The 15587-nt window shown below is 40.7% G+C and overlaps 1 protein-coding gene across 2 annotated transcripts in view; it reads left to right on the forward strand.

The window, feature by feature from the left end:
* SLC15A1 (solute carrier family 15 member 1) overlaps window positions 1-14675 on the forward strand; it is a 49779-nt gene extending 35104 nt beyond the window's left edge. For both annotated transcript variants that reach the window (XM_025874687.2, XM_073894376.1), the window contains 7 exons: window positions 619-765; window positions 1766-1815; window positions 10353-10460; window positions 10583-10694; window positions 11475-11618; window positions 12701-12808; window positions 13739-14675. In XM_025874687.2, coding sequence (XP_025730472.1) covers window positions 619-765; window positions 1766-1815; window positions 10353-10460; window positions 10583-10694; window positions 11475-11618; window positions 12701-12808; window positions 13739-13930 — 861 coding nt within the window. In that variant the 3' untranslated portion in view covers window positions 13931-14675. The remainder of the gene's footprint in view (window positions 1-618; window positions 766-1765; window positions 1816-10352; window positions 10461-10582; window positions 10695-11474; window positions 11619-12700; window positions 12809-13738) is intronic.
* Window positions 14676-15587: the final 912 nt, after the last annotated feature.

A 15587-nucleotide genomic window follows, 5' to 3' on the forward strand; every position in this document is an offset into this window, starting at 1 on the left:
AGACTGACACACGGTCCCACAACAAAGACTTACCTGGTCCCAAATGTCAGCAGAGCCCAGGTTGGAAAACCTTCATCTGGATGGTCGCTGGTCTGAATTAGAGGTTCTCAACCTTGACTCCACATTAGAATCACCTGGAGAGCTTTGACAATCCCGATACCTCAGAGATTTTGATTTAACTGGTCTCATTCCTGTTCAGCCACAGTTGAGAGCCCCTCCCTTAGAGCTTACCAAACTGGTGATCTTGACGAAAGAAGAAAATTTGACTTCTGGTGCTTGGAGCAGCCTAGGACTGATTTTTCACCAGGGTTATTCCTTTATCCCTAATGCTATTCTCTGCCCAATGGTAGAAATGATTTCCAGAACATGTATTTTCAGAAGCAGAAATAAAAAGTAAAATGCTGGGCAAACAGTATAATTCTTGCATAACCCTAGACAACTTCATGACAGAGGTGGGTGGCGGGCTGAGACAACCCAATGCCGGCTCCCGCAAGGCATTTTTTGATGTGTATGAAAGTGAACTGGGGATGTCAACTAATACGCCATGATAATGTTCAGTTACACGATGCAGAACAAGACTCTATGGTATTAACTGTGACTCCTTTTCTCCCATTATAGACAAATACATTTAGGACTTTTGGTGTAGACAAACTGACAAGTATAAACATTTCTTCTCCTGGATCGCCAGTCACTCCAGTGACTTATAACTTTGAGCAGGGCCAACGCCATACCCTTCTAGTATGGGCCCCCAATTATTACCGAGTGGTAAGTCGTTGGACACTTACAGCTGATTCTTTGCTATGTGTGATGTTGGAGACACAGCCTTTCAGTGGTGTGACTTTGTTTTACCCCATGTAGTGTTATGTAAGTAAATCCTCAAGTTCTTCATTCTTCAAAGATACAAGTCATTTAACATTGAATAAAACTTTGGTGGATGGGAAGAGTTAATATTAATTAAAATTTTTAAAAAGAACTTTTGGGGGGGGTACCTGGGTGGCTCAGTCAATTAAAGAGTCCGACTATTGATTTCAGGTCAGGTCATGATCTCAGGGTTGTGAGATCGAGCCCCCCGTCAGGCTCCATGCTGGGTGTGGAGCCTGCTTGAGATTCTCCCTCTGCCTGGCCCCCACCCCCCCCAAAACAAGAACTTGTGGGCACGGTATGGGGTGTGTGTGAGTATAACAACTCACACAGAGTACGTATGAGCATTCTTAGCAACTTTCTGAGATGCATTTTAATTGTATTGGTTAAAAAATTCGCACTGGGTAACTGGAGAATTAAACCAGTCTCTGAAAAAACATAGTGAACATATCAGGAAAAAGCAATAAAAATACATACAAAATATTTCAGGACAAAATATCAGCATCTAGATAGGCCATTCAACACATTAGGAAACTATGAAGGTAGAGTTGAACTGAGTGGAGGAGTGCTGAGTATTCTGTAAGGTGAATTTAGGTGACCTAGAAAAACTGCAATATGGAATGAAGACATCTCGGTCATGTGTTTTATTAGGGAGCTCTTGATTGACTCATTCTCAGTTCTTGGACCGTAGTGTTCTGTGGAACCACTAGAAAGCAAGCATCAAAAATCGTAGAGGCTCATTTAACCTCCAGGAGAACCGGGACTGGAGGAGGGAGCCCTGCAAATGTAACCATATGCCCTTAGCTCCTAGGATAAATGTCAACATCATTCTCCTTCTCAGAGGCTGAAATGGTAATCTAAATTTATTCTAAAGGATTAGATTTGAAAATGCTTTCTTTCTCAGGTAAAGGATGGCCTTAACCAGAAGCCAGAAAAAGGAGAAAATGGAATCAGGTATGTATTTTTCTTTAAAACTTAAGTGTTATCAGCTTCTTATGGAAGTAATGCATTCCCAGAGTAAAGTCCAAACTGCAACGAGGCTATAAAATGAGAGCACAGGGAGAGATGAACCATGAGAGACGATGGACTCTGAGAAACGAACTGAGGGTTCTAGAGGGGAGGGCGGTGGGGGGATGGGTTAGCCCAGTGATAGGTATTAAGGAGGGTGCGGACTGCATGGAGCCCTGGGTGTTATACGCAAACAATGGATCGTGGAACACTGCGTCAAAACCTAATGATGTATTGTATGGTGACTAACATAACATAATAAAAATTTTTTTTAAAAAATGAGAGTATAGGGATTTGTCCCAAGAATGTAAAGCGGTTCAATATTTTTAAAAAATCAATATCATCTATCACCTTAATAAACTAAAGAGAAAAATCCATATCATCATATCCTGCATCCTGGATGCAGGAAAAGCATTTGATAAAATTCAGTGTCCATTCATGATTTTAAAAAACCCTCAGCAAACTAGTAATTGAAGGGAACTTCCTTACTCTGAAAAAGGATATCTAAAAAACCCAAGCTATCATTATACTTAATGGTGAAAGTCTCATTGCTCTTCCCATAAGATTGTCCACACCCTCCACTCCTATTCAACATCCTTCTGGACACCAGTGCAGTGAGACTAGAAAAAAAAGAAAAGCATCTTGATTGGAAAGGAAGAAATAAAAACTATTCCTACTTACAGATGACATAAGTACTTGCACAGAATGTCCCAAAGACTCTACCAAAAAGTTCATAGAATCTGTAAGTGCGTTTAGAAATGAGGGTAGAAATGTTACAAAATATAAGATCGACAACAGAAATCATATTTCTATATACAAGCAATGAATGATTGGAAACTGAAATTTTAAAACTATACAATAGCTCCAAAAAAAGATGAAATACTAGGTACAAATCTAATAAAAACATACATAGGATTTGAGAGCTAAAACTACCAAAGGCTTATGACAGAAATTAATGATGAGTGAAATAAATGGAAAGATACGCTGGGTTCATTGATTAGAATACTTAATATAGTGACAATGTCAGATTGATCCATAGGATTAGTGCAATTACTATCAAAATCATAGCATTATTTTTCTATGATTTTTCCAGTTTTATTGAGGTATAAATGACAAGTAAAATCAATATATTTAAAGTATACAGTATGATTTGCTATATGTGCACATTGTGAAATATTTACCACAGTCAAGTTAACACAATCACCTTACAGTTACCTTTTATATGTGTGTGTGATAAGAATGCTTAAGATCTAACCACTTAGCACGTTTGAAGGATATAATATAGTATGAATTATAGTCACCATGTAGTACATTAGAACCTCAGAACTTACTCACCGTGGAACTGAAAGTTTGTACCTTTCATGCAACATCTCCCTGTTTCCTACCCCCCAGTCCCTGGCAACCACTGTTCTACTGTTTTTTTCTATGAGTTCAACTGTTTTTTAGATTCCATATATATGTGATGCCATGCAGTATTTGTCTTTCTCTGTCTGGCTTGTTTCACTTAATGTTTCTCGGTTCATCTATGTTGTCACAATGGCAGGGACTGCCTTCTATTTAATGGGTAAATAATATTTCATTTTAATACATACGTATAGATACATAGACATAGGTGAATTAAATTTCATCCAAGCTAAAAACATTTGTTCTGTCAATCTCACTGTTAAGAGAGTGAAAAGGTAAGCTACATACTGGTATAAAATATTTACAAATCACATATCTGACTAAGTATATGTATCCAGAATATATAAAGTACTCTCAAAACACAATAATAAGAAAATAACCCAGTTTAAACACAGCAAAAGACTTTGACATTTCACCAAAGAATATTACAGATGGCAAATAAGCACATGAAAATATGCTCAACATCATTGGCCTTTAAAAAATATAAATTAAAACTGACCATACTAACTGCTTGTGAGAAGATAGAACAAGCAGAACTCCCGCGCTTTGCCTAGCGGGAGTGCAAAATGGTACAGCCACTCTGAAAAACAGTGAGGCAGTTTCTTATAAAGTCCAGTGTGTATTTGCCGTACGACCCAGCCATCCCACTCTCAGATATTTATCCTAGAGAAATGCAAACTTATGTTCACATAAAAACCTAAACATAAATGTCCATAGAAACTCTATTTGTAATTACCAAAGATTAAAAGTCACCCAAATGACCTTCAGTGGGTGAGGGATAAACAGACAATAGACTAGAGTACATTCGTACCACAGAATATTACTTCGGAAAAAAGGAACTACTGATACATACAATAACATAAGTGATTTTCAAATGCATTGTGCCATGAAAGAAGGCAGTCTCAAAAAGTTACATACATACTGTGTAATTCCATTTACATGGCATTCTGGAAATGGCCAATAAATAAATAAATAAATAAGGATGTGGGAACAGATTAGTGTTTGCCTTGGTTTAGGAGTGGAGGAGAGGTTTGGCTATGGGTCAGCATGAGGGAGATGCAGGGGCCAATGGAACTGGTCTGTATCTTGACCGTGATAGTGTTTCTCTGAATCCAGACATGTTAAAATTCATAGAACTGTACACCAAAAAGCCGATTTACTGTAAATACACTTTTTAAAAGATTTTATTTATTTATTTGGGAGAGAGAGAGCACTAGAGGGGGCAGAGAGAGAGGGAGAAGCAGACTCTCCGCTGAGCAGGGCTCCTGATGCTGGGCTCGATCCCAGGATCTTGGGACTGACTCCAGGACCATGACCTGAGCCGAAGGCAGACACTTAACTGACTGAGCCACTCAGGCGCCCCTGTAAATACACTTTTTAAATAAGATGGGAAAGTCTGAATAAATTGGGGGAGAAATGAGTGTAGGGCTCCTATATGCCTCAACTCTTACTGCCAATCTCTTGTTTCCCTGTGGCCACTCATTAACAATTTCAGATTTAAGCTTTTGCCAGTTACCACTAAAACATGAACTAGGGGAGGGAAAGGTGTATGATTAGGAGGATGACTATTAACTTACTAATGGAAATTGTGGAGAAACGGAATTAACTTTTCATCTCTCTTTACCTCTGGCTTGTTTCACATTCTTAACCTTTGTAATAGTTATCTTTGCGTGTACTCCATGTGCTAGGTCAAGTCTAAAAATGATTAATAAACAGGATTTACGGGTTAACTATCAAAATATTAGTCACAATGTAATAAAAGTCCAAAAGGGAAAGAAATGTAACTTTATATCCTTGGAAATAGAGCCTCAAGTGGAAATGTTCTGAATGTCAAGATTAATCGGAATATCCTATTATGTACCCTGAATTGTTCGATGGTACCACGTCTTTAAACCAAGGTTTTCTTGCACAGCTTTTGTGTTTTCCTGTGACTCACTTGGCCTCTTGTTGACAAAAGCATGAGCTTCTATCTTCAGGGTGATCCAGAGAACGGATCCGGGGAATTCACCTTCCTCTTTGAGAACCAACTCCTCAGCATGCTCTTTGATGTAACAAGGCCATTTGCTCTGTAGTCCTGTGATGCCACTGTCCTCATAGAACTTTCACTGTCTGCCCAGGTTAGCGCCTTTCTTTCTTGAATTCTGGGTCATCTTTCTTGTTTGGCTGCAGACTTGTGCTCAAATATCTGACCAAGAAAAGCTGTGAGGCAATTTGCCAAGTCCTTGCTTGCCTGAAAATGCTTTTCTGTTCTCATACTTGGTCATAGGTTGGCCACCATTTTCTTCCCAGAACTGGAGGCTTGTCTCTGTTGGCATCCAGCACCTAGCTGTGTACACACACACACACACACACACACACACACACACACAATCTGCCACTCTCTGTAGTGATTAAATTTTCCTTTCACCAAGTTTTGGGGATCTTCTTTCTCCTTGGTGTTCCCTCATCTCTCTGCAGTATAAACTACATGTGGGTAGTAGCCCGCACTAGGTCTTTCTGATTTTGGGTTCCATCTCATTTTCTTTGTTCTCTCCTGTGTGAGTTTGCTAAGGCTGCCATCACAAAGTACCACAGGCTGGAAGGCTTAAACAACAAAAGTGATTTCCTCATAGTTCTGGAGGCTGGAAGTCCAACATCAAAGCACTGGCTGGGTTAGTTTTCTCTGAGGCCTCTCCCCTTGGCTTAAAGATAGATATCTTCTCTCTTTGTCTCCACATGGTCTTTCTTCTGTGTGTCTGTGTCCTAATCTTAGAAGAACACCAGTGATCTCGGATCTCTCATGACCTCATTTTACCTCTTTAAAGACCCTACCTCCAGGGGCACCTGGGTGGCTCGGTTGGTTAAGCATCTGCCTTCAGCTCAGGTCATGATCTTGGGGTCCTGGGACCCAGCCCCACATCAGGCTCTGTGCTCAGCGGGGAGCCTATGTCTCCCTCTCCCTCTGCCCCTCCCCCCACCCGTGTGTGTGCGCACACACACTCTCTCTCTCTCTGTCTCTCAAATAAATAAGATCTTAAAAAAAAAAAAAAAGACCCTACCTCCAAATACAGTCACATTCTGAGGTCCTGAGAGTTAGGACTTCAACATATGAATTGGGGTTGGGGTGGAGACACAATTCAGCCTATAACATCTTCTTTTGTGCCTTCTGGATTGTTCCTCTGTCCTGCACACATGCACATACATACAACTATCCTATCAGATCTGGAAGGAAATCTTCTGATGATGGTCATCTGGCCCTTTCCTAATCTTTGTATCTGAGTCTGAGCTGGAAGTACCTCTGGGATGTCCTTTGTGGCTCAGAACCATTGTTTTGATTTCTACAGAAATGTCTCCTAACTTTGGAAACTTTGAACAGTCTAAACTGTGGTGTCCTTTCTTGTTCTGGTGCTATGCTAAAGCTTCATTCTTCTTTAAATTGTCTTTGTTGAGATCTTGGGAAAGAAGGACACATAAAATCAGCAACATTTTAACCTGCTAACCCACCCATATGGTGGGTAAGATAAGCCAGAAACTTTTTTCTTTTAATTGGCAACATCAAATCTTTAATGGATCAAAGGATTTATTATTTCAGCAATGTCCAAGAGACAATCCATAAAAAGGGAAAGTGCCGAGAGACTAATGTCAGAAACTGATAAATAGAACAACTTTGAGAAAGTCAGGAGGTTAGATTTTGGAGTAATATATGAAGTAAAGAAAGAGTACACAGAATTTTAAACAAAATGGAATTGTTTTAATTATGTGGTATCAGTAAGTTGCAAGACTTACATGGACTACCTTCAACAGAGTCCTTTAAGTGAAGTGACAGGGGCATCTGGGTGGCTCAGTTGGTTAAGCATCCGACTCTTGATTTTAGCTCAGGTCACGATCTCAGAGACGTGAGATCAAGCCCTGCATTGGGCTCCATGCTGAGCACGGAGCCTACTAAGGATTCTCTCTCCCCTTCTCCATTTTCCCCTCCGTCCAGTTACATGTGCTCTCTCTCTCTCTCAAAAAAAAGTGACAATACTTGGGTCAAAATTAGTTGAGAATTTGATATTGATCTTTCTCATGAATTTTTTAACATTACATATTGCTATATATGTATATATTCACAATGTTCTTGAGCATGTTTTTAAACTTAATATATTGTTGTCCTGTGTATGTTCTGCAATATCATATATTATAAAATATCATTTTAATATTTATCCATATTACTATATGTATCCCTTATCTACTCACTTAAACGACTATAGAATATTCCATTGCATGCATATACCACAATTTATTTATCCATTCTTTTCTTCAAGGAAATTTAGGTTATTGCCATTTTCCCAAACAGTGCCCCAATTACATTCATATATGATTTTTTTTTGTCCACATGTACAAAGTTTCTCTAGAGAGGTGGCCCTAAAGCTTTTATCACATCCAATAAAAATATTTGAGCATATACCCATAATGCATGAATATGGTATCTGTTAAAAAGTATACATATAATTATTATACCAAATTAATATGTGCACTATAAATAATTAAAAAATATATTAAGAGAATGAGAAAAATAAAAAAATCAATATCTTACAGGTATTTTTATTCATTAGTGGTACAAAAATCATTAATGTAGATGATGTGATTATATATGCTTCATTCATTTCTAAAAAGCTCAGTTTAAGATTTAGAAAAATCTATGCATAGGCTTGGTTGGGTAAGTTCAGTTTATTTCAATCCTTGGTTTCCATGACTGTCATACTGAAAAAGATACTTCAAGGAGGGAGTATGGTCAGGGCAAAACTGACCATAAGTAGATTAAAAAGAAATCTTCATTTAAAGATAGTTGTGGTTTTATTAAAATCGTTTTGGTACTAGGACAACTGGGGTACCCGCATGCAAAGGACTGACGTCAGACCCTACCTGATACCACACACAAAAATGTACGCGGTGGATCATAAACCTAAATATAACAAAGACAGTAAAATTTATAAAAGAAAAATAGGAGTAAATCTTTGTGACCTTGGGTTAGACAGTGTTTTCTTGGATATGAAGCCAAAAGGACAAGCAACAAAAGAAAAAAATAGTCACTCGGGCTTCATCGTATGGAAAGCGTTAGTGTTACAAGTGATATCAAGACAGCGAAAAGACAGCCCATAAAATGAGAGAAAATATTTGCAAATCATATATCTGATAAGAGGTTCCAAATACATGAAGAACTCTTACAGCTCAAAAGTAAAAAGACAACCCACTTCTTTAAATGGGCAAAGTATTTAAAGAGACATTTCTCGGGCGCCTGGGTGGCTCAGTCGTTAAGCATCTGCCTTTGGCTCAGGTCGTGATCCCAGGGTCCTGGGATAGAGCCCCACGTCGGGCTTCCTGCTCCGCGGGAAGCCTGCTTCTCCCTCTCCCTCTGCTGCTCCCCCTGCTTGTGCTCTCTCTCTCTCTCTCTCTCTCTCTGACAAATAAATGAATGAAGGGGCGCCTGGGTGGCTCAGTTGGTTAAGCGACTGCCTTCGGCTCAGGTCATGATCCTGGAGTCCCGGGATCGAGTCCCACATCGGGCTCCCTGCTCAGCGGGGAGTCTGCTTCTCCCTCTGACCCTCTTCTCTCTCGTGCTCTCTATCTCTCATTCTCTCTCTTTCAAATAAATAAATAAAATCTTAAAAAAAAGATTAAAAAAAACAAATAAATGAATGAAATCTTTAAAAAAAAAAGAAAGAGACATTCCTCCAAGGAAAATATAAAAACGGTCAAAAAGCCCAGGAAAGATGCGCATCGTCTTTAATTATTAGGGAAATGTGAATCAAAACCACAAAGAGATACCACTTCACACTCACCAGGCTCCAACCAAAAACCAAAACAAAAACAACCAAAAACAGGCAATAACAAGTGTGGGTGGGGATGTGGGCAAATCGGAAGGCTTTTACACTGCCGGTGGGAATGTAGAATGATAAAATGATGCAGACACTTTGAAAAACTGTTCCTCAAAATGTTAAACAGAGAGTCACCCTGCGAGCCAGCCATTTCACTCCGAGGCATCCACCCAACTATGAGGCTCCTGTTGACCCGGGTCAGGGTTCTGTTTTCTATGTTAAGCATCTGTCGAACTACACCAAGTCAAATACCCAGGGACTTTAGGGCCTGAGCTTAATTCAGAGAAATGTTCTCCCAGTACCTAGAATTTGGTATTCAGAGAAATGAGCTTATTCAGAGAGATGTTCTCCCAGGACCTAGAATGTTACTTGTTGCCACAAAGCTGATGAAATTTGGCCACGTATTTTAGGAATGTACAGGTTAAATTGTTCTCTGCAATACTTGGGTATACGATCTTATTACTGCCCATTCTTTAAATTGGATAATCTGCTGAAAGCTTTCATTCAGCTGTCTGGTAAGAAAAATCAACTAGTCATATTCGGGGCAGCACCCTTCTCTCTGATATACTATAAGAGCGTCAGGGTCTTCTATAGCCTGGAACATTGAAGGAAGGGATCTAATCATCTGTCCACACTGTTGCCATCCATATGGCCCTTTGAAGGCAAGCAACTCGACTGGCTCCATGTGAAGCTTAGGCATAGGAGACTTAAGTGTCTCTGGTTGCAGGACCAACCCTCTTCTTCCTCTCCGCTCTTTGGGGCCCCTCCCTGCTCAGGCTCCTAGAGGTAAAGGACAGAAAATGGCCTTCCATCCCCAGCCCCCAGAAAGAAGCCCGGATGGAGACTGTTAGGGTACTAAGCAACTTCGACTTTGGTCCTTTAGCTCTAAAGCTTCTGAGCAAGGAACACAAAGTGCTGCCTTCCTGAAGCGGGGACCAGCTCCCATTTCCATCCAGGCTGTATCCCAACCTACCATTGCAATAGCTCCTAGTTAACCAAGTACTTAGAACAGCTCCAGGCAGAAGACTGTGGTCACTTCTTTTGGGTGTGTTCTAATGAATGGGTGAACAAGGACAAACCTAGGGTGGCTTCCTTCTGCCTTTATAAGTCTAGAAATCTTCCATAAACATCTTAAATTCCTTCCAAAAGAGAGCACAGCCCAAGTTCAGGTGCACGTACTGTGACCTAAAGCAAAGTATCCCATAGTCCAGTCACAAGACCGATGGTTTTCTGTTTCAGATTTATAAATAGTTTTGATGAGAGCTTCAACATCACAATGGACAAGAAAGTTTATGTGAATGTGACCAGTCACAACGCCAGCGAGTATCAGTTTTTTTCTTCCGGCATGTAAGTACCTGTCCTGGACACTGTGCTCCCAAGTTCAAGGATTTCAAGTTTTTTTCTTTAAACACTACACTGAAGCTGTTAATACCAGGAATGTTAAACTATATTATTCTTTCTTTCCACAGAAAACACTTTGAAATACACTCAACACAACAGATTCCACAAATCTGTGTAAATGATTTCCAATCGTCCAGGCTTGAGTTCGGTAGTGCTTTCACCTATGTAATCGGAAGGCAGGTCAGTAAGTCGTTCTGTTGAATCAGAAGTTCTACTAAACACTTAGGACCTGGTAATGATTGAACTGGAAGTAATATTAGCATCCGTGTTTTAAATGGGCTTAGAATTCATTCGCTTCGCCACTAATTCTTTAACTTACCGTTGACTTAAGTTTGCTGTTATTTTTAGAATAAAAATAAAGAGACTGACTGAGTCTGACTGAAAGTCCACGTTGACCAATATTTGATGCCTCTTCATAGACTATTTACATGGACTTACGAACTTTGAGTTCAAAAAGATGGCAATGTTTTAAACAAACCTGACACCCAATCTACTCTCTGATTTAAGAGGAAAATACTAGTGGACAGATTTTCAAATCCCACCAAGGCCATTTCATCACGAGGATAATATGCGCTGTTGCATATTGCCATTTAAAAAGTGTACTTACTTGGGGCGCCTGGGTGGCTCAGTCATTAAGCATCTGCCTTCGGCTCAGGTCATGATCCCAGGGTCCTGGGATCGAGCCCCGCATCAGGCTCCCTGCTTGGCGGGAAGCCTGCTTCTCCCGCTCCCACTCCCCCTGCTTGTGTTCCCTCTCTCGCTGTCTCTCTCGCTCTCAAATAAATAAATAAAATCTTTTAAAAAAATAAATAATAAAATAAAAAATAGAAAGTGTACTTACTTGACAAATCATAGGACGTGATCCTAGAAGTCCAAACTCCATTTGCCTGTTTGAGCAATTTTCATTCTAGAAGCAGTTCTCCATTTTAATTTCTTCTTGCTTTTGCCTTATTGGTTTAGGATACTGGCTGCCCTGAACTGCACGTGTTTGAAGATATTTCACCCAACACAGTTAACATGGCTCTGCAGATCCCGCAGTATTTCCTCCTCACCTGCGGAGAGGTGGTTTTCTCTATCACGGGACTGGAGTTCTCATATTCTCAGGTCTCTTGGTCATTGTTTCTAGCACCCCTCCCCCACACCCCTGCCTTCAAAAAATGCTGTTGGGCCCTAACTTCAATAAGCAATGTATTTATAGTTTAAAAGATTCTAGGGGGCAAAAAAAGATTCTAGAAAGCATTATGGTACCTTCCGCCAAACAAGTTTTTTGAGATCCCGTCATGTTTTTATTGAATAATAATATGACTCTGTTTAGCTTCTTGGGTGCATATGTCATATGACTCTGCATTCCCACATCATATACTAGAGATTTAGAGTCCTAAGTGAGAAAAACTATATTAATTACTGTGACCAGCGTCATGATAGGCAGCAGATTCTATATTCTGAAACAACTAAATGATGTCAGCTGTTCATCATGGTGCTCATTTCTGGGTTGTGTACTCATAATCATTAAGGCTCAGGTGAGATCTCTCCACACACTGATTAAGGCCTAGCTTTTAAAAGTTAAAAGATATTATTGCTTTCAACTGTTAAAGATGAGACTGGTGAGGTAAATTTTGCCAATTAGGGCCTAGATTCTCAACAATTTCATCAAAATACAGTTAAGGTCCTTGTGGCCCTACAATGCCTAGCACCTTTAAGTCTTGCAGTAAAGATCGTAAATATGAGCTGGACAATCCCTTTCTGTGATGACCTCACAATCGAATAAAATGACTATATCATAGGTGACAAGAGGGGTTCGGTGACATGGCAGGGAAGCTCACAGCAGAGCAAGCTTCTGGCCCAGAGAGCAACCTCCATTTAGGGGAAAGAGAATGGGATGGATGGCTTTGCTTGGAAACTCTTCTATAGACATAGAATTGATTCATCCATAGATTTGCCCATTTAACTCAGGACAACAGCTTTGCAAGGATGTGGAGAGTGGGAAACGAGGGCTTCTTGGATGTTCGTGGATGAGTGTTTGGGGTGTCTTGTTATCCAAGTGATAATCCTTTTTATATGTGAACCAACCTGACTTTTGATGTGCATTTTTAGGGCGGACTGCCCAACTAAATGCATTGATAAGTGGTGTTCTCCAGCTCCGCGGTTGCCATCTAGATAGGGATTGACTGTGTGTTGTTCCCCAGGCCCCCTCCAACATGAAGTCGGTGCTTCAAGCAGGATGGTTGTTGACGGTAGCTGTTGGCAACATCATCGTGCTTATAATAGCGGGAGCGGGCCAGATCAGCGAACAGGTATGGGGTGGGGAAAGAGACTGTGTGTGTCTGTGATCATCGTGATGCCTCTCCCTCACCTGCTGTGTATACACATGGTCATCTAAGCTAACGGCTGAATAAAACCAGCCAGAGAGGGTGATGACCAAATGGGCTTTTGGCCAAGTGTGTGCCGATTCTTCATATTTCTACTTGGTGTTGTACAGTTGGAAAGTGACAACCAAAATACCCAGATTTGGGTTAAGATGCCTATACCCTAATATGGTTTACTATTAAAGGAAAGATCTTTCCTAGCTTCAGTGAATGCAGCGTAATGGCCCCAAGACCAACATGTTTTCCAGAAAGTTTCATGACACCTAAAGTTAGAGCCATTCTGAAGGTGGTTGTAATTTTTCCAGCTAACATAAAGTGGGGGCTTTTCTGAAACTGAAACTCTCTCCTTCAGCATTTCTGCATATGGTTCATAAGGGGGTTGCCCCTTACCCTATCTGTTTCTTCACTCCCCCCTTCAAGTCTCATCAGAGCATGTGCTCATGCTGTGTGCTCATAACCGCAAGATTCTGCCAAAGAATAATATGGAGGTCTTAAGTTAGAACAATTCAGCACATTATTTTTTGCTCAAGAGTACCGTGTGCTGTTCTGTTGGTCCCCATCCTTCTAGAGGCCAGCTCTGTCCCTTAACATGGGTTTTTCAGAAATTTTCTCTCATCTTCCCAGAGTCTTGGTTTCTGCCCTCCAGTGCGGTTACAAAAATGTTATCTTTATACTTGGGCATTCAAGAAAAGCTGGTCATTCTGTACCTATGGTAGTCGCCTACCAATTTTCCATCACAGTTTAATTGCAGAGCACCTTCTACCTAGACATAGCAAGAAAATGCACTCACAATGCATACAGTACCATAACGTGCTTTGTTTTTGTTTTTTTCCTGCTCCAACTCCAATTCCTTCCAAGTGGGCTGAGTACATTCTATTTGCGGCGTTGCTCCTGGTTGTCTGCATAATATTTGCCATCATGGCCCGATTCTATACTTACATCAATCCAGCGGAGATTGAAGCTCAGTTTGATAATGAGGATGAGAAAAAGAACCTGGAAAAGATGAATATATATTCCACGATGGCTCCTGTCTCGCAGACCCAGATGTGAATGTCAGGAAGCAAGTGGAGGACGGACTGGGTCCAGAACGTGCCCTTACTTCTGTCCCCTGGTTGCAGGACATTCTGAGGGGGGCGACTTCAGAATTGTGAGCCAAGAAAGCTCTTTTCCAAGCAGCCAGCAATGAACCTAAAACTCTGGAAGCAGTCCTTTCCTTTTAAGAAATTCATATTTAAAGCATGTAGACACATACACACAAATACACACTTGTTTCTACAATGATGAATATACACCCTGCCTTTAACTCCTTTTCTGCCACATAAATGAAGTTATTTTGGACTAACTAGTCATTTTTTGAAAGGGTGGCAAAGTTCCATATTGTTTGCACTTTAACCCTCTTTGAAAACACCTTTAAATGAGGCAGGAGCCGATGTGCAAAGTGAATTTACATGCTTTAGAATGGCACCAGCTAGTATTAACTGATAACTTTACCTTTTGTTTTGTTTTGTTTTGTTTTGTTTTGTTTTTTCCATTCCTTAGCTCTTTTTAAATTTTGTATGACTCAAAAGACTACTCAGGTAAAGGCCAGTAATGATTTTTGGAGTTTCAAGTATGAAATACATTCCTGTTCTTAAGAATAAGTGTCTGTGTGTTTTGGGGGTAGGATAAGAAATCCTTAACCTGTGTCCCGATTCTAAAAGTTGTGTATGCTCAATAAAATGTCATCAGGAGTTGATAAAAGTATGAACAAAAGCAATGGCCACATACAATAAATTCCAGCAACATGAAATATCAAGGTTTGTTTCTTCCTGGTCCTATTTTTTCCTGGGGATATAGATACCGACGCTTCTCCTTTATTACTAAGAGCTTTGCATGGGGCGCCTGGGTGGCTCAGACGGTTAAGCGGCTGCCTTCGGCTCAGGTCATGATCCCAGGGTCCTGGGATCGAGCCCCGCATCGGGCTCCCTGCTCGGCGGAGAGCCTGCTTCTCCCTCTCCCTCCGTCTGCCGCTCTGCCTACTTGTGCTCTCTCTCTCTCTGTTAAATAAATAAAAATCTTAAAAAAAAAAAAAGCTTTGCAGGTGCATATTTATGTACCATCTTTAAGTGTTTTTCTCAATACAACCATTTTTTCTGCTTGAACAAAAATTCCTTTTTCTTTTAAACATTTATTTATTTTGGGGGGGGTGAAGGGGCAGAGAGAGAGAGAATCTCAAGCAGACTCCACACTGAACGCAGAGACCAACGCGAGGCTCGATCCCACGACCCCGAGATCACGACCTGAGCCGAAATTAAGAGTCGAACACTTAAACGACTGAGCCACCCAGGCACCCCCCTCGAACAAAAATTGTTGTAAAATGTTATAAGTGCTTCATGCTTGATTCGTCCTATAGGTATTTATCTCAGGTATGAGACCCAGAGTGGTTCTACTTTGTCACTCCTACAAAAACAAGCAGCTGTTCTCAAACTCGTGCACAGCTCTGAATGCTGGGACTTGCTCCTGTGACCCATCAGGAGAAAGGGCCCAGGGTGGGCTCCTAAGATGCTTCATGCACGAGCTCATCATCGCACTGTGGAGACTGAATGAAGGGGAGGCTCAAAACCCAGAGTGAGAAACACATTGTGAGTCTCAAACCTTGCCGAAGACCTTTCCTACCCTTAGGATCAAGCCCTCATTCCTTAACTGAGGCCTGCAAGGCTTTTTTTTT

This window comes from Callorhinus ursinus, unplaced genomic scaffold (assembly GCF_003265705.2).
Source record: "Callorhinus ursinus isolate GAN/ISIS: 27379988/994484 unplaced genomic scaffold, GSC_fseal_2.0 scaffold7, whole genome shotgun sequence".
Lineage (NCBI taxonomy): Eukaryota > Metazoa > Chordata > Mammalia > Carnivora > Otariidae > Callorhinus > Callorhinus ursinus.